The sequence below is a fragment of the Medicago sativa genome, chromosome 4 (genome assembly GCF_051527215.1).
Source record: "Medicago sativa cultivar Bolivia chromosome 4, Bolivia_mono, whole genome shotgun sequence".
Lineage (NCBI taxonomy): Eukaryota > Viridiplantae > Streptophyta > Magnoliopsida > Fabales > Fabaceae > Medicago > Medicago sativa.
In genome coordinates this window covers 38,189,619-38,215,001 of record NC_140752.1, presented here as the reverse complement: position 1 = coordinate 38,215,001, position 25,383 = coordinate 38,189,619, and the positions used below count along the sequence as shown (strand labels likewise).

Sequence of the window (25,383 nt, the reverse complement as noted above, 5' to 3'; positions counted from 1 at the left end):
CCAACTAGTGTTTATATAATCTCTACTCAATTGGGCTCAACTCACAATGTTTTAATGGGCCTAACCCATTTCTATTCTAACCTAAAATGTTACTACTCACTTAACGGTAAAATACAACACAAACGGTCACTTAACGGTAAACTAAACAATTACCCCACTCTCCAACACTTAGTAAAATAAAACCCTCACTAAGCACTAAAAATAACCTTCATCAAAATTACAAAATTACCCCTGCCCTCAAAATGACCAAAATACCCCTGAGTCCAAAATGACTAAAATACCCTTCTAACACCGAATTCTACGAATCCCAACCAAAAATACACACAGAGGCAAATAATCACATAAGAGCACATAGAACACACATAAATAAATAATAAAATAAATCAAGCGAAAAATCGGGTTGTTACAAATGTTCCCTGCAACTGCTCAACAAAAGGTTGAGACATGTCTGTGAGACCCTGTGCAGATGTTGGTACTGGAGCTGCAACATCTTGCTGTTATTCTGAGAATTTATTTTTCTTAGAATTCTTAGTGTACATATTCCCTGCTACTTCTTCATATTATGGAACATGTTTGGATGACTTTTCTAAATTATCTGTGTGTGACCTTTGATAGGTCTGCTAGCATATATTTGCTGATAGGTTTGCTAGTTTGTGAATATTCCTAGAATGTCTTATGCCCAGATCCTGAAGTGTTTTATGTCTATGCATTAGGAGCTTGTTAAAAGGTTCAAATTTTATGTATGCATGTATTCAGGGGGAGTAATGGAATATTCCTATAAGTAGTCACTCATAAGTTCATATATTCAGGGGGAGTGATACTTCTATGTGTGCTTGTGCTAGTCCAAGCTGGGTGAAGGATGTTGAGTCAGAAGTTTAAACATCTGTGTCTGTCACTTGTAAGTGTGGGAATTTATTTTTCCCTTGCTTCTATATGCTGTTGGTGACAGTTCTCTGAAGGCATCCAAGTCTGTCACATGTAAGTATAGGAATTTATGTTTCTGTGCTTCTATGGTTGGTTGGTGACAGTACTTTGTAGGTATGGGAAATTTATTTTTTCCCTTGCCTCTATGTGTGGCAGGTACTCCTGTCTAACGTTCTGAAGGATGTTGGAACATCCTATATCTGTAGCACTGGAACTCAGTTTTCCTTTGCTCATGAGAGAACTTGCTTCTTTCTACTTCTATGTGGGAATCTATTTTCCCTGAATGTAGCATAGGAATTTATTTTTCCTATGCTCTAGTGGTAAAGGATGTTGAAACATCCTCTGTACAAGAACTTATGTTCCCTAGTTGTAGCTTAGGAATTTATTTTTCCTTTGCTCTTGAGACTATGTTATTTATCTGATCCGCTGTTGCATGTCTCTGATCCAGTGTAATACCTCTACCAGCTGAAGTTGTGATTGAAGATTCGTGAGGTATTCTATGTATGCACACTCTTCCTATTTCTAGAGTGATACTACCTACTACTTCTTCTTCTTGAATATGTGTTCGTGATGACTTGAGGAAGTGTATCTATGGTATCTCTTTGGATTCTGTGTGCTGGCTGTTTCTTCATTGGTGTGTGCTCATGCTCTTGGAGAAATGGTCTTCTGTATCCCTCTGTTTTATAAGTATTGGCCTTAATTTGTTTTAGCCAAAAATTTGCCAAAGGGGGAGATTGATGGGTATTTGTGTTGGCTGCATTATTGCTAAAACAAATATCCTCGTTCTGTAAGTTAGAACCAATGTTCTAACATGTGGATAGGCATCTCTGCAAGATGCTGGATAATGTGCTGGATGATGATTCAACATGTCCATTTGCAGTTGTGATACTTTTCTTCATGGTTGCGGATGAAGCAATGTATGTGTGGTATCTTTCTACCTTATCTGAATGGTCTAAGATTTGTTTTAACAACAAATAAATCCAAAGGGGGAGATTGTTGAGTATTTGGGTATTGGATACGATGTATGTTGGATACGATGTTCCAACATCTTGGCACGGTTCAGTGTGCCCTGTTCATGTGGCTTGGTTTACGCAGTCTTTATCTCAGTAAGAAAACCACGCCCTATTTCTTGTTCACCAAGCAGCGCGTTATTGCCCAGAATCAGCTGGAAGATTTGTTTCTAAAATATAAACAATATTTTAGGATTCCTTGGTGGTGTGCTTGGTGGTTCCTAAAAATGTTCCTACTTTTTAGGAGTTACCATAATTGTAAAATATATTTTCAACGAAAAACAATGATCAATATAAAAAAAAAATCATGGCATGATCAATTTTGATTGGCCTATGAAAACTAAATGTGTCATGATTCATTTTGATTGGCTAATAAAAAAGAAATGAGTCATGATTCAATTTGATTGAATGATAAGAAAGCATTAAATGAGATGAGAAATGTGAAGATGCCACATGTACTCTTGATTTGAAGGAATGCAAATGTAATAGAGATAGAGATAGAGATGTGATTTCTCAATTATACTCTAATCTTGTGTTAAATGCTCATAAATATTATTAAAACAAGAAAAAAAATACAGAAAAAAAAACTGGAGGGACATAAACATAACCCAGTAAAAACACACAAATGAGCATGACAACCTAAATGGACATTAAAAACATTTTAAGTCACGCATATGATACAACCTCCAATGATGAACCCTAATTAAACCAAGGTCAACTATCTGGTGTATGAACCAACCGTCGGCACAGAATAGTCCAAAAACTAACAACTCCTTGCAGCGAGGCAACAAGCAACACCGACTCTTTCGAGTCCAATTAGTTCAATGTCAATCATACGAATGACTAGGATTCCAAAGCAGTCTGAAGTCAACCACAAGGATTGTGACATATATTCAAAAAGGATCGATGTGTCACCATATCTTTGAAACCTGCAGAACTCAACAACTTTGGATAATAATCAGAGAAATCAAAGGCATGAGCACACGGCAGATACCAATAAGTAAAATTAACCAAAACAACCTTAAAGCTTTAAAAGAGTCAAATATAAAACATCGGAGAATGGGCAGTCCACCAACATGAAACATACCCACACACCACAACACTCTGCTTCTAACATGAAAACAGTTAGCTCGTGACCTTTTCGAGTCTAGCCGTCCGAACAATCGTGTCAATGGTTGGGGCTCAAAACTTTCAAAAGCAGAGAACCAAACTAGCCCATACAGATTTAAGATCAATATCAGTTACAACACACAAACGTGAATGACCTTACTTTTAAAAACCAGAGCATCACCAATAGACACCGTCGCCATGAAAGAGGCGATGCTATATCAATAACAACAAGGTACGATCAATATCTAAGAAACCAACCCGCAAACCTTCGAACACACCATAAATCTAAACAAACAATTATCCATGATAGGATCTGAAACACCACTTTAGAGGCGGCACCGTCGACGGAAAACAGACCCTTGACGTGTGAAACGACCCCGATAATAGTTTGACTGTGGTGCGGCTGTGAGAGGAAAGTGCACCAACGAAGCTGGTGTCTACATCTTGATTGCGACGATTGGATTTGAGGGAGTTGAGGGAGAGAGGTAGTGGAAGGCAGTGGAAGGCAGCGGAGGAAAGGTGCTGCATTTTTAGGTTAGAGAGATGGAGAGCGGCTCTTGTTTTCTAATCATGTTTATTACACTCTTATATACGCGAAGACAAATTTTTATGTACATATATAAGAAATTTTATATGATAAAATTTTGAAAACTCGTGACTATTTTCAAAATTTCAAAATTAATGCAATGCTTCTATTAAATAACTTTTTATATTAAATGCAAAATATCGTTCAATGTTATTTTGCGTCGCTAACCTTAGTTTGGAGATGTACATTGAGGAAAGGGTGGAGTCTTATATGAGGCATAAAAAATATACAATCTATTATGAGAAATTATTTGAGGAATAGTTATTGAAATTCAATCTCATCACAACTCTCTCTCTCTCTCTCTCTCTCTCTATATATATATATATATATATATATATATATATATATATTACTTTGATTCTAACCACAAACACCTTTTATAATAACTTATTCAGAAATATGTTGATATAAAATCGAATTAACTAAGAACAATCTGAGTGGATACGATCTTTTATTTGTTAGAAAAAAGTCGGCATACTTACCACTGTACTGGAAAAATACAAAACCAGTGTTTTTATTTTATGAGTACACTTGCTAAAAGTTTATTAAAAAACAACACTGAAGATTTTGAAGAGCACGCTGCTAAGCGGGATGCTCTTAAAGTAGAGATATATGAAGCACTTGAGAAGATGAAGGCGTATGGGAGACTATGTGCTGAAGTTAATAGAGGAGACCTCAAAGCATGATTTGTTGAACTTCTGAGCCAAATGGATTTGGCATATCTAAGGAGGAATCCTCAGAGACAGCTGCCCACCACTATTGTAGATCAGCTTCCTAAAGTATATGAGTTTCCTACAGTGGATCCAGCAACTCCTTTAGTGCCTCTGAGACCACAAGGCCTATTTATTGTTGCTGCTACACTGCAACTACCTCTTGCACCGGTGAATGTTGTATCTACATAAGATGAGATCATAACTCAATTGGCTGCTCGAAGTGCAAAACAAACTGACATGGATGATAAGTTTAATATGACGATCTTAGAAAACATTAGGAACCCATATAATTTGTCTTTTTTTGCACTTTCTTTGTAAAAAAATTTCCAACAATTTAAATTGTATTTTAATATTTCCCTCAGTATATTAATGCACATGTTACTTTTTGTTGATGACAAAAGGGGTAGTATAAGTATAATTTATTTAATCCGCTAACAATTGCTGATTCTGTAGAATTTAAATTTAATACTACTAATTGATTATATTCTGATTTATAATGCTTATTATTGTCTTAATTAACCAAGCTCAACTCATGGGGAGCTCACATACCTCACCTTCTGATGAGTTAAGTTTAACTTACATAATTGTTCATGATATACATAAGTTTGTAATCATCAAGAAAGGGGAGATTGTTGAACCAAACTGGGTTGAAGAACAATGTTTCTAAGGTTTTGACGATAACAATGCATGAGAGAACAATCTGATACTCTGATGTGTGTTCAAGTTTGAAAGACCATATAACTAAATTCTGACTTCAGGGTCGGCCTAATAATTTTTAAAAATAAGCGGAGGCCTAAAGCAAAGTTGAATGTATGAGACCTTTTTTTATTAGAATATGAAGCCTTTTTGCTTGTAAAATCTAATAAAAAATGACTTTTTGTTAGGAGGCCTAAAGCTAGGGCTTTGGTGGCCTTACCCTTAGGCCGATCGTGTCTGACTTCAAGGTCAAGTTTTTGGTTCTAATACATCAAGTTCTGAGCAAACGGAAATCATTATGGTACTCAAGAAAATCATTGGAAACTTCTGAAGACTTAGAAGATGATCTGAAGAAAGGTCAACAAAAATTCAAAACTATAATCATAAGATGTTTTGAAGACTCTGTTGAGAACAAGTTCATGTTCTCAAAGTTCCATCTTAGGAGTTGATTTGATCTTTACATTTGGGAATCAGATGTGTTTGATCAGAACCGTTAGATGCGGGAATAGATGTGATCTGGACCGCTGTTACACTTAATTAGTGGATGGTTGCATATGAAGGACTGCACCGGATCGAGTTCGCTGTTTTTTGGAGAGTTGCGAAGGAAGTATAAATTGTTTCAAATGTTGTTTGGAAACACTTTCACCATTTTCATATTCCTACAACTTCAGAAGTTCCATAACCTCCTATCAGTTTGAGTGCATTTTGGTCCCTCAACCGTTCATTTCCAAGCCCAGTTCTTTTCCAACATATAACAGGTTCGTGTTTCTCTGCATTTCTTGTTTACTTCTTCTGTTTGATTGCCTTAGTTTAGTTAAAAACCGTAAAACTGCAAGTTTTAGTTTGGGTTGCTCCGGTTATGGTGGTTTCCACTGTTTGTTTTAGTGGATTCCGTCGTGCATGAGCCGTTTCTAGGATTCAGAGTCCATGTCAGTTGCTTTTTTTCGGGGAGAAACCGTCGGTGACGAGTCACATCACTTAGGGTTACGACTCGTTGCTATTGGGAAGGTGTCGTTCCGCTGCGAGTGGTGGTTTTCTCCGTATTTCCAATTGTCGTTTTTTTTTGGGAGTTCTTAGAGCCCTTCCTTTCCATGAACAGAGCGATGGATGAAGGAAGGGTTGACTTGATCATTAGATTCATCCCCCTTTATTTCTATTTCAGGTTTGATATGGCAGGCAATCCAAATAGGAACGAGGCCGCCATGCATGAAGTTTCCTAGGTAGGAAACGAGCCTTTGGATGTGATATCATTGTTTGCGCCGAATGGGGCGGCGGAAATTCTGCATAGTTCCGTTGGGAGGAGAGTAGATTGGGAGGTAAATTTTCCGAGTACATCAGACCGAGGTTGCTTGCAGTACACGGGAAATCGTATCCTCATGTATGAGATCGTCTTCAAGGACATGGGGTTCACTCTCCCTTTTTCTGCCTTTCAAATAAGCGTGTTCCAATGGACGGAGTTATGCCCTCTGCAGTTGCATCTGAACTCCTACCCTTCATGAAGGCTTTTGAGTTAGTTTGCAGCTGTTGGCAGACTAACTCTACCTGCAAAGGGGGAATTGTTCCAGCTACCAAACGTGTGGTCTGAGTCTGATAGGTATGGTCCACAATGTTCCCTTTTCCTAAGCGAAAGTGATTAAAGACTTAGGGGTCGCTGGCAGGAATCGGGCGATGACTAAAGGAATTATTAGTACGATGAAGGTCGTTGAGATTGTCGTGGTTGCCATGGAGCGCGACAATGTCATTGCTATGGTGACCAAGCTAGAAGTTGATTTAGCTGCCCTGAGGACTAAATCTGAGGAAAAAGGCCGCAAACTTGCTTCTTTGGAGAAGAAAACTTCTGAGGATCACAAAGTTTTGGAGAAGAAGAAGAAGAAGAAGTTGGCTGAGGAGAAGAAGAAGCTTGAGACCTCGCTACGGGAAGCTGCTGGTGTAACACCCTAAAACCTTAAAGCGATAAATCATGCAAAGAATACAACTATTCAAAGAGTTTAGATGCCACATCTTCAATTTCATCCAATACATGCATAAATATTTTTCAAAACATCATAGCGTAATAATATCATAACATCTCATCAACACATAATAAATTCTCCAAAATAGCCATGTCACATGTATCAGAATACATCATCAAATAAAATTTCCAATCTCAACATAATGAGTAACAAATCTCATAAAGACATGAAAGATAAACAACAAACGATCGACACCCTAATCAGAGCCCTAAACTAAGACTCCAAAGAAAAGAGATGAGGTAGCTCCAAAGCTAGTCCTCAAGCATACTCACAAGCAAAGGCAAAGCAACTAATCCTGCAAGTTGTCTACCCATTCATACAAATAGGCAGACGGTCAACCAAATGACCGCTGGGGGTTAACCGTTCGCATAATCAATTATAATCAAATGAATAACATTAAGGGTCCGTTTGATGGTCAGGATAGGGAGACAGGATATGATACAGTAATCATATCCTGTTTAAATCTTATGTTTGATGCACCAAAGGGATAGGATAAAATAAACCATTTTCCTATCCTATCCTGACTTTCCTTTGTAATTTCCATCCTTAGTATAGGATGGGTTAGAAATTATCCTGATGAGATTAGAAGATCATTCCTTATTTATTATCTTGATATTCTGCCATTTTAAAAATATTGTTATTTTTAAAATAATGATTGCATGTATTTTCTATTATAATTAATAACACGCCATTTTTACAATATTTAATTAATTATGACAACAATTTTTTCATTTAATTATAATGATATCCTGTTTGTTATCATGTGTGCACCAAACACATGATAGGATTAATGTTTATCATGTCATTATCATATCCTATCTCTATTCAGCTTTATATCATATCCCGTCTCTATCCTATCCTGACCATCAAACGGACCCTAAAGGATTTCAATATACACATAGACATAAAAAAAATCCTATCATCCTATAAAGCCATCAACATGTGAATAATTAGCATAATCAAATCAAATCATCATTTCATTTACAACATTTAGGTGTACAAACATCATCATTCATTCAAATTCAAGTACACAACTTCACAAGTTATACAGAATTCACCAACACATAATTTCACCAAGGCACATACTTCACATAACTCATGTGTATGTAATTCTCTTGACACGACTCTACATTCATGTGTTACCATTGGATGTCGGAAGTAATTTTACCGGTTGATCCCTCTACATATCTCTGCATATTTCTACATATAGGACTTATGAATGCATGGATGCCAAGTATTGACTCGATAATTCACAACACCAATTTACTCTACATATTCTCCACATATCTCTGCATATTGCATTATCAAACAATACATCCATACATCAAATATTGATCAATTAATAAATCACCTCTACATATTCATCATCAAGCATTTACCTCCACATAAACAATTGTCAAGCATACATCACTACAAAGAAACGACAACGTCTCAAAATCACACTTTGCATAAAAGACGAACAACTAACCATATCATTACATTCATCATATTGAACACCTAATCAACATTGATTCATTCTTATTCTATCCTATTATCATGAATACAAAGTCATTTGCAATTTATCCGATTATAAAACCTCACTTTAACAAAGTTCATATATTTTCACAAAAACCATCTTTTTTCGAATAATGCACCGAAAACAAGACATTCATATTCAAACACATCAACAAGCATGTACATATCTTCACAGTAGTTCATACATATCCAAGTCGTAGCTTGATTCAGTTTAATTCCAAAAATTCACTAAGTTCGTCTCATTTTCCCCTTTTTCAACAAGAAGGTCATTTTCAAAGTAAAACCAAGTTTAAGCTCATATACACCTTGCATATTCATTATAAGGTAATAGTTACAGTAAACAAATCATAACCCCATCATTTTATTTGAGAAAAACAAGTTTCGGAAAATTGTTCGTTCTTTAGCATTTTCAAATAAGTTTCAATTCGATTCACAAAAATCATTTCAATCCAATCCAATTGATGTTCTAGTAGGTTTGGAAGTGAAAACAGCAATCAAACACATCAAAAGAAGCATTTAGGAAAGTCCAGAATGACCCCCAACTTCCCGGGACACCCAAAATCATGGGTTATGTCTTGGGAAACTCGCCATGGCAAGCTCCAGCTCGCCTAGCGAGCTGCAGCAGTTAGGAACACCTAGATTTTGAGTTTCCTCTCGGGAACCTATTCCAATTTTTCATAAAAACCCCGATTTTGATCCCCTTTGATCTAAATTCATCCCCCAAACATTGTTATTAGTTAGTATACATCAAAAGGCAATCAAAACACCTACAAACATGAATTCATAACCTCATTTCATCATAAAATCATCATCAAACTCAATTTTCACCAAAAACTCATATTTTCACATTTTCATTCAAACTTCATAAAAAACAACAACAATTCAAACCCCAACAGCATACAAAGGTATATCATCATATATCAAGTGATTAGGAACATGTTTGAACAATAATTACTCACAAATTCATGGTTTACACTTTAATTGAGCAAAAATCACCAAAATAACTTATTTCAAACATCAAATAAGAACTTGAACATATAAACACATCAATTCCATGAAATATAATATACACATAACTACACTTAAATTAGGAGCACAAAATTCAACATAAAAAATTACAAAAATCATAATTCACACAAAAGCACTTATGACCCATAAGCTAAAACTTAATTATAAGTGATTATATGAATACATCTATCTATCCCCCTTACTTCAAAGCTTCAATTCCACTGGCTATGGCATCACTCTCCCTTCTAGCTTCCAATCTCTAGCTTTCTTCTTCTCCAAGTTCTTCCTCTTCTCTTCTCTCTATTCTTCCCACTTTCTCTCTCTAACCTCCCTTTGTTATGAGATAAAATGTTCTACCCCTAATATTCCTTCATGAGTTAAGGATATATACTACTCTCCAATTGGGCTATGTTTCTAATATACACAATGGGCCTAAAACTCTTACTAACAAACTCTAAAAAGTTACTACTCATTAATCCGCTAAAACACCGAATAATTATCATCTCTAAATAATTACCCTAACTCATTAGTAACTTAGTAAAAATAACAATTCTCACTAAAACTCTAAAAATAACCTTCCTAATGAAATTACTAATTTACCCTTAATCGCCAAATGACCAAAATACCATAGTATAAAAATGACTAAGATACCTTTCTAGGCTACAAATCTACTAATCTCAAATCAAATACACACAAAGACAAATAATCACATATAAATAAATATAATAAATAAATAAAATAATCCAAGCGAAAAACGGGTTGTTACAGCTGGGCCCAGTCAGTACGATCCAGAAGACCTGCATGGTCTGGATTGTCGCGACCTAGTAAATAGGATTGCGGTGCTGGAGAAGAGTCTTGTAGGCGTAGCTAGTCATGGTTTTGATAACACGGTGGAGCAGCTGAAAGTGGTGAATTTCGAGGTCGAGCTATGTGTCGAGGAGATTCATTTTCTTAAATTTGTCGAGAACGAAGTGTTGGTGACTCCTCCTGAAGAAGAAGAGGACGAGCATGTTGGAAACCCCCAGGCCAGAACATCCTTATAATTTTTTTTTCTTCTTTTTGAACAATATTCTCATTTGATGTGACCGGTCTTGCGCCAATGACAATGTGTGCCCTTCGTGGTTAGCACCCAAAAGGCCTTATAATTTATGTTTTATTTTCTAAGTATGATGTGCGATCCGAATGCTCGTTGGATAAGGCTTTATACCGAAATCTGTTTTAATTTCAAGTATTAGAGCGCGACCAATATCCTTGTATTCAAGAACGATCGATCTGTATGCTCGCAGTTTCGTGTTTTGATTTGGATGTATGCTTGTTGGGTCAATTTGTAAATAAACATGCAATTTTTAAATCAAAAGTAGATTCGGTAGGTCGGAGGTGGGATCCTACCGCCCGACAGTCTTTGCTTGATGAAATGAAGTGATGAGTGTTGGTTTACCGAGGATGGAGATCATTGAATGGCTGGTATTCAAACTTGTCTTTAAATTGTCGTTTTAACTTAAAGGTGTACCCTTCCTCCCCTAAGTATTTTGTTTCGTTTGCTTAGAAAGTAAATACTTTGTGTGTTATTTTACGAGGGGGTCTGAGCGTGAGAGTTCTAACTTTTACGCGGGGTATGTGTTAGAAGCGTTTCACATCCAAGAGATCGTTTATCTGAATGTGTGTCCGAAGTTGTGATTCGAACAAATAACGGTGTAGGAGGGAAAAATTTAATTTAAGTTCAATGCCCCGAGGCGTGAATCACCCATTGCGAGCTGGGGTTCTACCTAACAATGTCAAGCAGTGATGTCGTAGCTGTGAGCGAACATACTAAGGAGTAAACGAATATGTTGTGTTTAGATTTCATTTATCCTTTATTTAATTTTGGATTCAGAGTGGCATGAATCTTTTCTTCAGTTGTAAGTGTTCGCTTGTGATAGCGCATAGTTCATTAGTTTGAAATTTGTATATACAACAAAGTTGTTGGTTCGATCACCTTCTAACTATAATACCTTTTGAGTTTTTCAGTGTTCCAAGTTCTAGGAATTGGACCCTTTATGAGGTCCTCGAGGCCGTAAGTGTAACAACCTAAACTCTAAAAGCGATAAATTACGCTAATTATACGGCATATCAAGAATCTAGATGTTACTTCTTCAATAAATCACCAAGCATGCATAAAATAACAATTTTCTCAAAACATCACGGCGGAATAAAACATCATTACATCGACATTTAAATAAACATTTCCAACAGTCAACCAACATAAATATTAGAATCCAAGTAGCCATGTCGTAAGTCATACTACATCATCAAATGTAACGTCATCTCAACAACTAAGTCAACAACAATAAATAGTCATGAGACTCAAAGCATAAAGACGTCCTAATCAGAGCTGACACACTAGACTCTGAAAAATGCGGTAAACGAGGAAGCTCTAAGCTTTCCTCAAGCAACTCACCAAAGCAACTACTCATGCATGCCGTCTACCCATCCATAAGGATAAGGAAGGCGGTCAACCAAACAACCACTTGGGGTTAGTCCATGATTCATAATAAGTATAATCAAACATAAGCATTCAAGGATTCATGCATAGAAAATATACATACCCAACATCCATAGAATACTAACTCCACATGCATATTATCCCACATTCCATCATGTTATCAAACGACCACTTGGGGTTAATCCATAATTCATAATAAGTATAATCAAACATAAGCATTCAGATTCATGCATAGCAAATATACATACCCAACATTCCTAGAATACTAACTCCACATGCATATTATCCCACATTCCATCATGTTATCACACTTCTATCATGGCATAGCAAGCATATTCATTTTTAATCAAGTCATCGACGTAAGCTCATCACTTAACAACATCAATCATATAAATCACATAACCTCTTGCCTAATCAACTCAACAAATACAACTCATCACTTCAAAGCATATGCAAAGAAATTATCATTATCAAAGGAATCACCAAATCACACACACACACACACACAATTCTCACCGCATTACCATTACCAAAACAAGGCTTAAATAAGTAAAAGGTCCCTGTAAGTTGGTGCATTTTTGGTTTTAGACCCTGTAAGTTTTTTTGTTGCGAGACAAACCCTGTATTTACCAAACGTTTTGGATATAGTCCCTGCCGTTCAATTCCGTGAAAAAAACGATGAGCTGACTAACGGAGCAATACGTGGCACTTCGTGAGTTAGCACTAGTTGATGACTGGGGTTAGTATAGGGACTAAAACCAAAAACGCAATTTAACATAGGGACTAATTTAAAAAATGTAATTTTCAATTTTTGAAATTCAAAAACATAAAATCCATTCTTCCTCCTCCTCTCTCTCTCTCTCTGGTATTTCTTCCTCTCACTCACTCTCTGTCTCTCTTCTTTCCTTCTTCTTCCTCTATTTGGGCCCAACATTTCCAGGCGAATCATTCAACAATGTCTTCTCATTCCATTTATCAATCATTATCTAATGAGTTGCCTATTTGTGGTTGCAACAAAACCATGAGGATGTTCATATCCAATTCAATTGAAAACCCTAAAAGGAGATTTTGGAAATGCCCAACATATATTGTGAGTTTGCCATTGTAATACTTTGTTTTCATCTCAGGCTGTTAATAGTTGTAAGTTGTACATATGGGATGATGAGATTGAAGGACATCCTCCATATGTCCGTCCTATACTAGCACAGGCAACTGAAGCATCATCATCTGCCTTGAAGAAGCTTCCTTGTGACTGCAACTGTGAAGAAGTAAAGAAATATTTTATCCTGCTGATGAAAGATATGGGAATCAACGAAAATGAGAAGTTAAAGAAGAAGCTTGAGCAATCAAGGAAGAAGAGCAACCTGTTTATGATTTTGTTGATCTTGTCTTGGGTATTTTTTGCTTTGTTTGTAATGAATTTAAGCTGAATGGTTAAGTTGTCAAAACTATGTTCAAGTTGTGTATTTTGGTTTGTAATGGTTTGGTTTATTTCCTTTGGAGTTTGATTGTAATTGAAACATGGGTTTTAGTGGTTTAATTGAATTAATGGAAGGATGTTTGTTTGTTGCCCTTTAAAGTATTTTGTGTGCTGAATATGATAACAAAAAAACATGATTAAGTACTAACAAGCAAATAGATAACAGTAGCTAGGCATTAACCTGCCAAATTGATTGTTAATGACATGTCATATGGCTATTAACAAAAGCCAGGTTACATCAAAACATGGAAAGGTTCATAGCAAAATTACTTATATATTAAGTAGACATGTTTAAAGGAAAACAAAATTAGACATAACGTAGACATTTCATAGCAAAATAAAAGCCTAGTGCAGTTCTTGTGTCATCCCCAAAATAAAAGCGTAGACATGTTCATAGCAAAATAAAAGCTTAGTTGCAGGTCCTGATCTACTCTGCAGGTCTTCTGTCATCCCCATTCACTCCTTCTCCTTTCTTGAACTTCTGAATATTGTCCCTCCCCTTCACAAGTGCTATAAGCAGATCTCTAGTGACCATCTCTAACTCCTCTGGGGCAAGTTTCTTAGTTCAGCCATCATTTGCTCTGTCTAATTTTCTGATGGATTTCCAACACTTTTCACCCTTTTGCCTCAAACCTCTGCTATTTTCTTATCCCAGTTCAACAGTTCATCAATCATTTGTGTCACTGCTTCATTGCTCTGAGCTGGTGGCAATGCCTTCAGTCCATTCATTATAATGTCCACATCATTGTTTTGTTGACTTTCTTGAGATGACTGAATGATGTTGGATTGAGTTGGCAGAGTGTTGTTTGATTGAGTAGCATCTTCAATTTGTTCATCATCAACTTGAGCATTTGGAGCATTTGGAACTTCAGTTGTAATTGGAGAGGTAGCAACAGCTTCCTACTCACATTGCAACAAAATTTATAAGCAAAAACCAATATTATTTAAACCAAAGTCTTCAGTTATTCATAATGTATTAACCTACATAATACACTTACATTTATAACATTCTGAGAGCTACTACCTATTTGAGGTAGTTTCCTAGACCTTTTGACTGGCATGTCAGCTGGATGAACCTGATCATCAATTACCAATGGTTGAGATTGAGTACTTCCAACTCCAGAGACCTTGACAGTCTTCAATTTCCTGCACCTATTACTGCTTCTAACATTTTTCTGAGTCTGAGTATTCTACATGCTTGAGTGTTGCTTAGTCTTCTTCACCTAAGTGAACACAATTGTATTAGTTTATAATTCCTATTTGCTTTGTATATATAATTACATCATTTAAAGAGTTGAACAATACTTAACTGGTTTAGGGGGGATTTTTAGCAGATGTCATAACTGAGGCCACATTTGGTTGAGATTGACTAGCCTCAAAAGTTGCTGCAAGGTTTGCAGCAAGGGCTTCAAATTCTGGGTCTATATCATGAATGTTTCCATCATTAACAGTTGGGTCATTCACTTGAGGAACTTGGGATGATTGATTACTTGGGCCATTAACATTTGCTGTCTGAGCAGGTTGAGGAATTTCAGCATTTGAAACTTCAGGTTGTTTTCTTTTAGGCTTTCTCTGTGATGAGAAAAAAATGTTTACATCATATAATTTCATCATATCCTAAACATGAATATATTATAAAAAGGTACTAAGAGTAAATTTACCTTTCTTTTAGCAGCTTCAGGGTCAGTGACTTGACTAAGGCAGCTTCTTCTATTGTGACCATTTTTGTTACATTTGGTGCACCTATAACAAGTAGTTGTCTTTCCCTTGTTAGGATCCTCATCTGGTTCCCTTCTTGAGTTTTTTAGGCCTACCAGGACCTCTTTTGTATGAGGGAGGAAGCATTTCCTCAACCTCCCCTTCAAGCCATATGTCCTCTCCATTTATAGGGCTTATATTGTTATCATAACATTCAATATATTTAACCTTTGAGTAATAAGCATCTACAAAGTCTTCAGGTTTTTGCTGCCTATACCCTAATGCAGCTACTGCATGCCTACAAGGGATACCCACAAGCTCCCAAAAATTACAGTTGCAACTTCTCTTGGCAATGTCAACAATGAATATATGTTTACTGTGAATATGCCCCACCTGAAATATCTCAGCCTTGGACCATATATCAGTCCAATTACCACTCTTTTCAACCTCTTTATCTAACCTATATTTAGGCTTAGGGCATATATTTTGATTCCACCTATCAACTTTTTGTCTCAGAACAAAATTCATATTCATCAAATAATTCCTTATCCATTCACACATTGTTAGCACAGGTTTGTCCCTAGCTACTAGTATTGTGCTATTAAAAGCTTCAGAAATGTTGTTCATTAGCACATCACACTTAGGATAAAAAGAAAATGCATGCTTAAACCAAGATTTGGTTGGGAATTTCATAAGCCAGTCCCATGCACCCTCATTGATAGCTTTTAACTCTTTCATCTTGGCCTCCCACTCTTGAAAATAAGTAGCCTTAGCAGCTCCCATAATAAGGTCTCTAATTAGTGTACCTCCTCCAAATTTCTTCTTAAAATTGGCATATAAATGCCTCAAGCACAGTCTATGTTCCACACTCTCAAACAATTCATCAAATACAACCATCAAACCCTATGATTCATAAATGATAACAAGGAACAAAGTAAGTAAAAATACATGAAATTAAGAATGGAAACAAAATTAATAAAGGAACAAATTAAATCAAAATAAACAATCACCTTCTGTTGGTCAGAGATGAAAACCCATCTCTTATCTTGACCAATATCCTCCAATAATAAGGTTAAAAACCACCTCCAAGATTCCTTTGTTTCAGTTTCACAAACCCAAAAGCTAGTGGATGATATTGATCATTTGGGTCCCTAGCTACAGCAATTAAAAGTATACCTCCATATTTGGTCTTCAAATGACATCCATCTACACCTATGAAAGGTCTACAGGCAGTAGTAAACCCTTTTTTGATACCATCAAAACTGAAATAAAAGGATGAGAACCTTGGTTGTAGTTATGGACCAAGCCTTTCCATGTTGATCCTGCATGTGTTTCCTCGATTAACCCTCTACAATTCAGCTGAGTACTTCCACAACAGGTTGTACTGTTTTGCAGCATCACCCTCAATCTTCTCCTTTGCAATTGCTTTTGCCCTCCATGCTCTGTTCATGGTTATACCCACAGCGTGTGTGGTAGCCATATCAGTTACAATACTTTGCAGAGTCAGAATTCTTATCACTTGTTGACATCTTCTTGAACACATCTTTTGATACCCACTTTGAAGTTGCAGATCTATTCAAAGTTGCCCTGCAACACGTGTGCTTTCCATGCCACCTTTACACTCTAAAAGTGTGCTTATCCCCCACTTTACTTACAAGTGCCCAAAAACCACATTTGACCTAGCATTCTACCCTTACTCTCTCTCTATAATTTTTAATAAATTTTATTTCCCACCCATTTAAAACTGACCACTCAATAATAGCCTCCTTAAATTCAGCCAATGACTTAAACTCCAACCCCACTTTGAACTTATAACTCTTTGATAACTCCTCCATGTAACGCCATATTTCTATTAAAGCGATAAATCACGCGAATATAACAAATATTCAAGAAATATACGCTACGTCTCATCAAAATAACAACAGTCATGCATATATATATATATATATATATCATCTCATTGATGAGTCATAATTTAGTCTAGTTTTATGCATTATTTAGTATCGTTTTATTTAGATTTGGTTTTATTTTATTTTATTTTAATATTATTTCCTTTTTGAATCTTTTACTTCAAATTGCATTTTATTATATTTTAGGAACGAATATATGGTGGAAGGTGTCTTGGAGCAAAAGAAAGAGGACTGGAGCAAATACAGTACAAGAATACGAAGATACGAGACAAAAATATGTCTCTACCAAGTCAGAAGCTTGGCACGGCCCGTGCCAACATGTGGCACGGCCGTGCCACCCTCCAGGACCACTTTTGCTGCTTTTCTTCAAGCCCAAGTTACTCCGTTGCAGCTTTACTATTTTGCCCTTATAGTAGCTTAGTTTCTAAGTCAATTGTAAAGCTATAAATAAAGTAGCACTCCATCATAAACATTCATCTTTTGTTCTTGGAATAAAAGTTCACTTTTATATTATTGTTCTTTTACTTTATTGCTCTCTCTCTTCTTCCCCCATGTCTACAATGAACGTTAGTGAGTAGACTCTTCTTTGTCTTGGGATCGTTGGATAAGTCTAATGACGTAATCCGGATCAAGCCAAGTCTTAAACCCTAATTATATGTTACCTTAATTTCTTATCTGAATTCACCGTTTTAACATGAATTAATTATTATCAAACTGTGGAAGTGAACGCGGAGGGTTTGATAATGGTTAATTCATCATCACAGATATCAATTCATAAAGCGAACGCGGAGCTTTGATATCCGAACAAGTGAATTTAGACAAGGGTGGCGAAACATGAGAATAGTCTAGCAAACCTTGGGACACATAAAGTTTCGATCTTCAAGGGTCCCAAAGGCAATCACCCATGAGAATAGGTGTGGTTGTTGGAGGGATACACTCACTGACTTCGAGAGAAGCTGTGATATGCTAAAGAGAAACTTGTCCTTAGAAATTAGGATTAACGCATAATTATAAGTTTAAGGCTTGCTTGTGAAAAGATTCGTTGTTATGATGAACCAATAATCCCAAGGCTCTTTTATTATTATTGTTATTTATCTTCAGCAATTAACCCCCAATTTTATAATCTTTCTCCTCTTCTAATCATTCTCTAAAAAGTTAATTGAATTCACAACTCCCTAGCGGAACGATACTCTTTCTTACTACTATTACTTCGATAGGCCGTGCACTTGCGGTTTGGCCCTATCAAGTTTTTGGCGCCGCTGCCGGGGAGTTGTTGTAATTTTATTAACTTTTTAGTAGTGATTAGACTAAAAAAAAAAAAAAAAAATCTTTTTCGTTGTTTTATTTTATATTTCTTTCTAAAATTAAAAAAAAAAATATCTTTTGCTTTATTTTATTCTATTTTATATATTTCTTTCTAAAATTAAAAAAAAAAAATCTTTTGCTTTATTTTATTCTATTTTATATTTCTATCCAAAAAAAAAAAAATCTTTTTCTATTTCTTCTTTTTCCTTTAACTTCTTGGGAAGACAATAACGATATGGCTAAGGAATGCACTCTCATAGAGTATGCAATCCCATCTTCAAATGAGTTATACGATGCTATTGTGTACCCAACGGTTGAGGACAATTTTGAAATAGAACCTGAACTTATTGAGTTAGTGCAGCAAAATCAATTTTTCGGATCACCCACTGAGGATCTGAATCTTCATATTTCAATTTTTTTAAGACTCAGTGGAACTGTGAATGCAAACCAAGAGGTCGTAAGGCTGCACTACTTTCCTTTTTCCCTAGGGGGAAAAGCTAGTGCTTGGTTTAATTCATTGAAACTTGGTTCTATCACTTCATGGCATCAAATGAAGCAAGACTTTCTTGCCCGATTCTTTCCTCATTCTAAAATTGTTCACTTAAGAAAACAAATCATACAATTCACTCAGAAAGATGGAGAATCTCTTTACGATGTGTGGGAGCGTTTCAAAGAAATGCTTAGACTTTGTCCCCATCATGGTTTAGAAAATTGGCTTACTATTCACACTTTTTATAATGGCCTTTTGTATCCCACAAAAATTTATGTTGATGCAGCTGCAGGTGGAGCTTTGATGAACAAAACATACACAGAAGCATATGCTTTGATCGAGGACATGGCACAAAACCACTATCAGTGGACCTACGGAAGGGACACCACTAATGTTGCTCCTTCACCCTCTCAGAAAGAGGTAGGTATGTATGAAAATTCTTCCCTTGATCATCTAGCTGCTAAAGTTGACGCACTCACACAAAAATTTGATAAAATAAATACTAGTGCTGTCACACCTGCCCCTGTATCACCTCTTTGTGAAGTTTGTGGTGTATTTGGCCATATTGGCATTGATTGCCAACTAGGTAGTGTTGTTAGAAGTCCTGAGCAAGTAAACTATGCTCAATATAATCAAGGGTTTAAAAATAACCAATTTTTTTTTAAACCCCTCAAAATCTTTTTGGACAACAAACAACACCACCCAGTTATGCAAACAACCAAAGAGTCCCTCAAAAATTCAGCTTGGAACTTTTTTTAGAAAATTTTCTTATAAATCAATCCAAGCAGCTCCAAGAGCTTCAAAATCAAACTGAATTTATGAGTAATTCTTTTGCCAAACTTACATCGAAAGTAGACTCCATAGTTACTCACCGCGAGATGCTAGAGACTCAAACATCTCAAGTGGCTACTCCCTCTCAATCCTCCAAAGTCCTCCTAGACCAAACCGAAACCAACCCCAATAACCATATAAGTGTCATTACCCTTAGGGATGGTAAACAATTAGAGGACCCCATTGTGAAAGAAGGAGAGATAGGGTGTGATGAGCCTCAAAGTGAGAAAGCCATAGGAGAGAATGAAAAGTCATTTGTTTCACCATCTCATGAGCCTGAAATTCCATTAACACAAGGGTTTGATGAGTCCAAGTTAGATGAGCAGTTTATGAATCTTATTAAAATCCTTCCAAACAAATTGCCACCTAAGCTTAAGAATCTAGGAAGTTTTTCCCTACCTTGTGTCATAGGATCTAAAACCTTTGAGAAAACCATGTGTGATTTGGGAGAGAATGTTTGTTTGATGCCATTATCCCTTTCCGAAAGATTGGGTATAGGATAGATGAACCACTTTCTAACCGTCAAGCTAATGACTCTAAACAAGCGCTTCGTGGGAGGCAACCCATGAATTTTATTGCTTTTATTTTTGTTTTGTGTTATTTTAATTTGTTTTGTAGGTATTTGTCCAAATATGATGCAAAAAGGGGAAAGAAAGTTGAAGCCATTGACCAGAAACAAAAAAAAAAAAAAATAATCCAAAAAAAAAAAATCTCAAAAAAAAAAAAAAAAAATTTGAAAAAAAAATATATTTATTTATTTATTTATTTTTTTATGTTATTCAAAACAACCTCTTTCATTCTTCCTCCATAACTCTCTTCAAACTTCACCAAACCATAATCTCTCCACCAATCTTCATCAATAAACTCAAAAACCTTATTTAAACCCCAACCCCATCACTAAATCAACCTTTCGCACACAAAACCCTAACCTTCACCCAAAATCCACACCAAGTCAACTAAGGTCAATTGGAATCAAAGAAGAAAGGTAAGTAGACTGAAGACTTCAGAAGTGGTGCAACCAAGAAGCAATCAACAACTCATAATCATGGGATCCAAATCAAGGATTCCAAGCAAAGAAATAGGTACAATTCTCTAATCTCTAGAACTATCTATGCTTGCATTAATGTTATGGATAGACTAGGAATGGATGAACATATGATTAGGCTGTTGAATAACACAACCCTGTGCTTAGGTACCTTCAAAGGGTAATGGCTTGCACCATATAAAGTAGGAAAGAGGTAGGAATGATGAGGATTGATGAGCTGTTGTTGTGGGCTATGCTTTATAACCATCCTATTAACATTTGCCATTATTTGCTTGATTATCTTGTTTTAATTGTTAAAAAGAAACCGGATGATAAGGGTGATATAATGGTAGGTGGAATCATCACTTTTATTGCTGGGAAGTTTGGGGTGAGTGTGAATTAAGGGATCAAGAGGATAGAGGGGAACTATTATCTAGACTTATATACTACTTTGTCCTTCCTTAGAACTCATGACCACAATTACCAATATGAATGGAAAATTATTAGAGCTTATTGTTTGATTATTCTATCTAATCCGGACTTAAATAATTCGGAGGTGGTGGAAAATTTGCTTTATGTTGGTACTAACCCACAGGTACATAATGATGGTGATGATGGTGGTGATAAAGCGGAGGTAGGTGCAAACTTGCACCATGAACAAGAAGCCGGTGGAAGCTATAATGATGAACGGCGGGCATGGATGCAAACCAAAGTTCAAAGAATAAAGCACCGAGCAACAAAGACAAGGTGTTGAAAGAACCAATGTCCAAAGGAGCAATCGAATAAATGAAGAAAACAATCAAATGCTTCGAAACGTGATGCAACACCTTCACCTCCAAAGTCCACTATGGACCTCAATAAAATTGTGAGCTTTCCTCTTCCTCTACTCTTCTCTATTCTAATAATTCTTCTTCTTCTTCTTCTTCTTCTTCTTCTTCTTCTTCTTCTTCTTCTTCTTCTTCTTCATCATCATCATCTTCTTCTTCTTCTCTTTTCTTTTCTTTTGAATCATTGAGGACAATGCTTCCCCTAAGTGTGGGGGGGGCCTAATAAAGTGTCTAGAGTCGTAGTGTTCCCAAACTCCTTGAACTTTATTCTTTTTGTTTTGTTTTTATAGCAAGAGGCATGACTAGTAGCTTGTTTTTAATGTAAAATATGGCATAAATTTTTTTGTTTTGTCTCTTCTTTAAAGGTTGTTTCTTGTACATGAAAGTAGTTTCTAGTGTTTCTTGTGTTCTTGCTATACCCACGTCTTGTTTTATTGTGAAAAATCTCCAATGAGAAAAGCACCCAGTTGCAATCTTTGAGCAAGTGTATGAATAGGTATTTTAAGGAGCACGTTCTATCTTTAGTGTTAACTTAGACCCTTTAAAGTCTTCAAAGTAAAAGTAATATAAGTTTGTGTGGGAAAATAATCAATGTTCTTAATTGTTATATTCTTAATTGTTAAAGTTATAATGGGGTGGGAGAATGGCACCAACATGTGGGGGAAAGGACAATCCCTAACTTCCTAATTGTGGTGGTGACTCCCTAATTCGAACTTAAAGTAAAACAAATTCATCAATGCTAGGGGGAAAGGACAATTACATCCGAGAAGACTTCCTACGCGGAGATGAAACAAATAATAATTTTGCAGCACTGCTTAGGGTGATTTTGAATCTAGGGGGAAAGGACAATTACATCCGAGAAGACTTCCTACGAGGATAGATAGCCCCTAAGCATCTGCAGCCCCTTGTGCTTAATTGATAATCTAATTCAATTTTAACTTAAATTCCCATCACTCTTATATGAAATGAAGAAAGGACTTTTCTCGGTTACTTTAGCATTAAGGATAGAACCTATTCCTCATAATATCTATCTTATACAGGAGCAAGAAAAGGGTTGGACTGCACACACACACTCACTTGAGACTTGATGTTGGGTAGAATAGGTTCATGAGAAATATTTGAAATTGTAATTAGTGTACTTGAAGCAAAACCTTTCTTTTGAGACATGTGTTCTTAATATTTCCATAATTAATCTTTTGTTGCTGCTATGTCTATTGCCTTTTGCTTGAGGACAAGCAAAGATTCAAGTGTGGGGGAGTTTGATGAGTCATAATTTAGTCTAGTTTTATGCATTATTTAGTATCGTTTTATTTAGATTTGGTTTTATTTTATTTTATTTTAATATTATTTCCTTTTTGAATCTTTTACTTCAAATTGCATTTTATTATATTTTAGGAACGAATATATGGTGGAAGGTGTCTTGGAGCAAAAGAAAGAGGACTGGAGCAAATACAGTACAAGAATACGAAGATACGAGACAAAAATATGTCTCTACCAAGTCAGAAGCTTGGCACGGCCCGTGACAACATGTGGCACGGCCGTGCCACCCTCCAGGACCACTTTTGCTGCTTTTCTTCAAGCCCAAGTTACTTCGTTGCAGCTTTACTATTTTGCCCTTATAGTAGCTTAGTTTCTAAGTCAATTGTAAAGCTATAAATAGAGTAGCACTCCATCATAAACATTCATCTTTTGTTCTTGGAATAAAAGTTCACTTTTATATTATTGTTCTTTTACTTTATTGCTCTCTCTCTTCTTCCCCCATGTCTACAATGAACGTTAGTGAGTAGACTCTTCTTTGTCTTGGGATCGTTGGATAAGTCTAATGACGTAATCCGGATCAAGCCAAGTCTTAAACCCTAATTATATGTTACCTTAATTTCTTATCTGAATTCACCGTTTTAACATGAATTAATTATTATCAAACTGTGGAAGTGAACGCGGAGGGTTTGATAATGGTTAATCCATCATCACAGATATCAATTCATAAAGCGAACGCGGAGCTTTGATATCCGAACAAGTGAATTTAGACAAGGGTTGCGAAACATGAGAATAGTCTAGCAAACCTTGGGACACATAAGGTTTCGATCTTCAAGGGTCCCAAAGGCAATCACCCATGAGAATAGGTGTGGTTGTTGGAGGGATACACTCACTGACTTCGAGAGAAGCTGTGATATGCTAAAGAAAAACTTGTCCTTAGAAATTAGGATTAACGCATAATTATAAGTTTAAGGCTTGCTTGTGAAAAGATTCGTTGTTATGATGAACCAATAATCCCAAGGCTCTTTTATTATTATTGTTATTTATCTTCAGCAATTAACCCCCAATTTTATAATCTTTCTCCTCTTCTAATCATTCTCTAAAAAGTTAATTGAATTCACAACTCCCTAGCGGAACGATACTCTTTCTTACTACTATTACTTCGATAGGCCGTGCACTTGCGGTTTGGCCCTATCACTCATCAGTCGCAACGGATATAATCATACATCTTCAAATCAATACATATGCCATGGTCAAATAACGTCAACATAAAAATTCTCCAAATCTCAACAAGGACTACACCTCAACATAAAATAATCCAACAGAATAACAAAACTAAAGGACACCGACTCAACCTAATCAGAGCCCTAAAACTACGACGCTAAAATGATAACGGAGGCTAGCTTCCACTATCCAATTACAGCATCAAGCAACTCACCAAGCGACTAAATCTGCACAACGTCTACCCATCCATACAGACAGGTAGGCGGTCGAAATCACTGGGGGTAAGCATTACATTAATCATAATCAACAAATAATAAACATAGCATTCAAGGATTCATACATATCACATATACATAACTATCCCTCCTAGAATTCTAGCATCACATGATTATTATCCCCCATTACTTGCACTTCAAGTTATCACATTATTATCATAGCATAACAGACATATTTAACCAAATCACCAACAAAAGCTCATCATTTATCAAGATCAATCAATGAAAACATTACTCACCTCATTACTCATCTAGCATGCTTAATTCAACAAGTACAATCTATCATTTCAAGTTATAAGCAAGCAATCATCATTATCAAAGGAATCACCGCATCATATATATATATACATATACAATTCTCACCTCATTAGTATTACCAAAGTAATTATCATCAAATAGATTCACCAAGTGTATAAGCACAAGCAAGTAAAACATGCAATTAGAGCATAGTTCGATTCTTCACAATCATCAAAAAAATTCACAAATGCAAATATGCACTAATCCACACAATCACAACATTCATCAAAATCCACCAATGCACAAATTCACCAAGTCAAATATTCAATTATGACACGACTCATCAATTATTCAAATGCATGCAATGTTCTAGACTCTTCTAGATGCATGCGGTACCAGATCACCTCAAGGTCGTCACCTTCGATGCAACAAAAACATCGTATGTAAGAGTACACCTCCTCTTACAATTCACCTCAATTGGATATAAAATCCGCCACCATCAGTCATGAATGCATGAACATATGACTCGACACAATGCATATGTTCACACAAACAATTCACCACACCATCACCATCATTTTGCATACATGCATTCACCAACAATATCACCATCAAAATTAGCATGTATGAATTCACCACCAACAACCAACATTTAACATGTTCAACAAACAACATAACATAAACATGTTCACCACCATTCATTCATCAAATGATTATCACCAACATTTAGTATATATGCAATCGACAACGATTCAGCACCACTTAACAT

General features: G+C 36.1%; 1 protein-coding gene and 1 non-coding gene across 2 annotated transcripts; both read right to left on the bottom strand.

Moving 5' to 3' along the window:
* Positions 1-15,315: 15,315 nt before the first annotated feature.
* LOC146929230 (uncharacterized) lies at positions 15,316-16,131 on the bottom strand. The gene has a single exon (XM_085707255.1). It carries the CDS (start codon positions 16,129-16,131, stop codon positions 15,316-15,318), a length of 816 nt encoding a protein of 271 aa, XP_085563381.1.
* A 2,915-nt stretch (positions 16,132-19,046) lies between these two features.
* LOC146929229 (small nucleolar RNA R71) lies at positions 19,047-19,154 on the bottom strand. Its single transcript, XR_015009152.1, has one exon. It is a non-coding gene; the product is annotated as a small nucleolar RNA R71 (small nucleolar RNA).
* Positions 19,155-25,383: the final 6,229 nt, after the last annotated feature.

Coding starts and splice junctions, on each gene's coding strand:
- LOC146929230 (XM_085707255.1), bottom strand. CDS start 16,131: ATGGTTGTATTTGATGAATTGTTTGAGAGTGTGGAACATAGACTGTGC.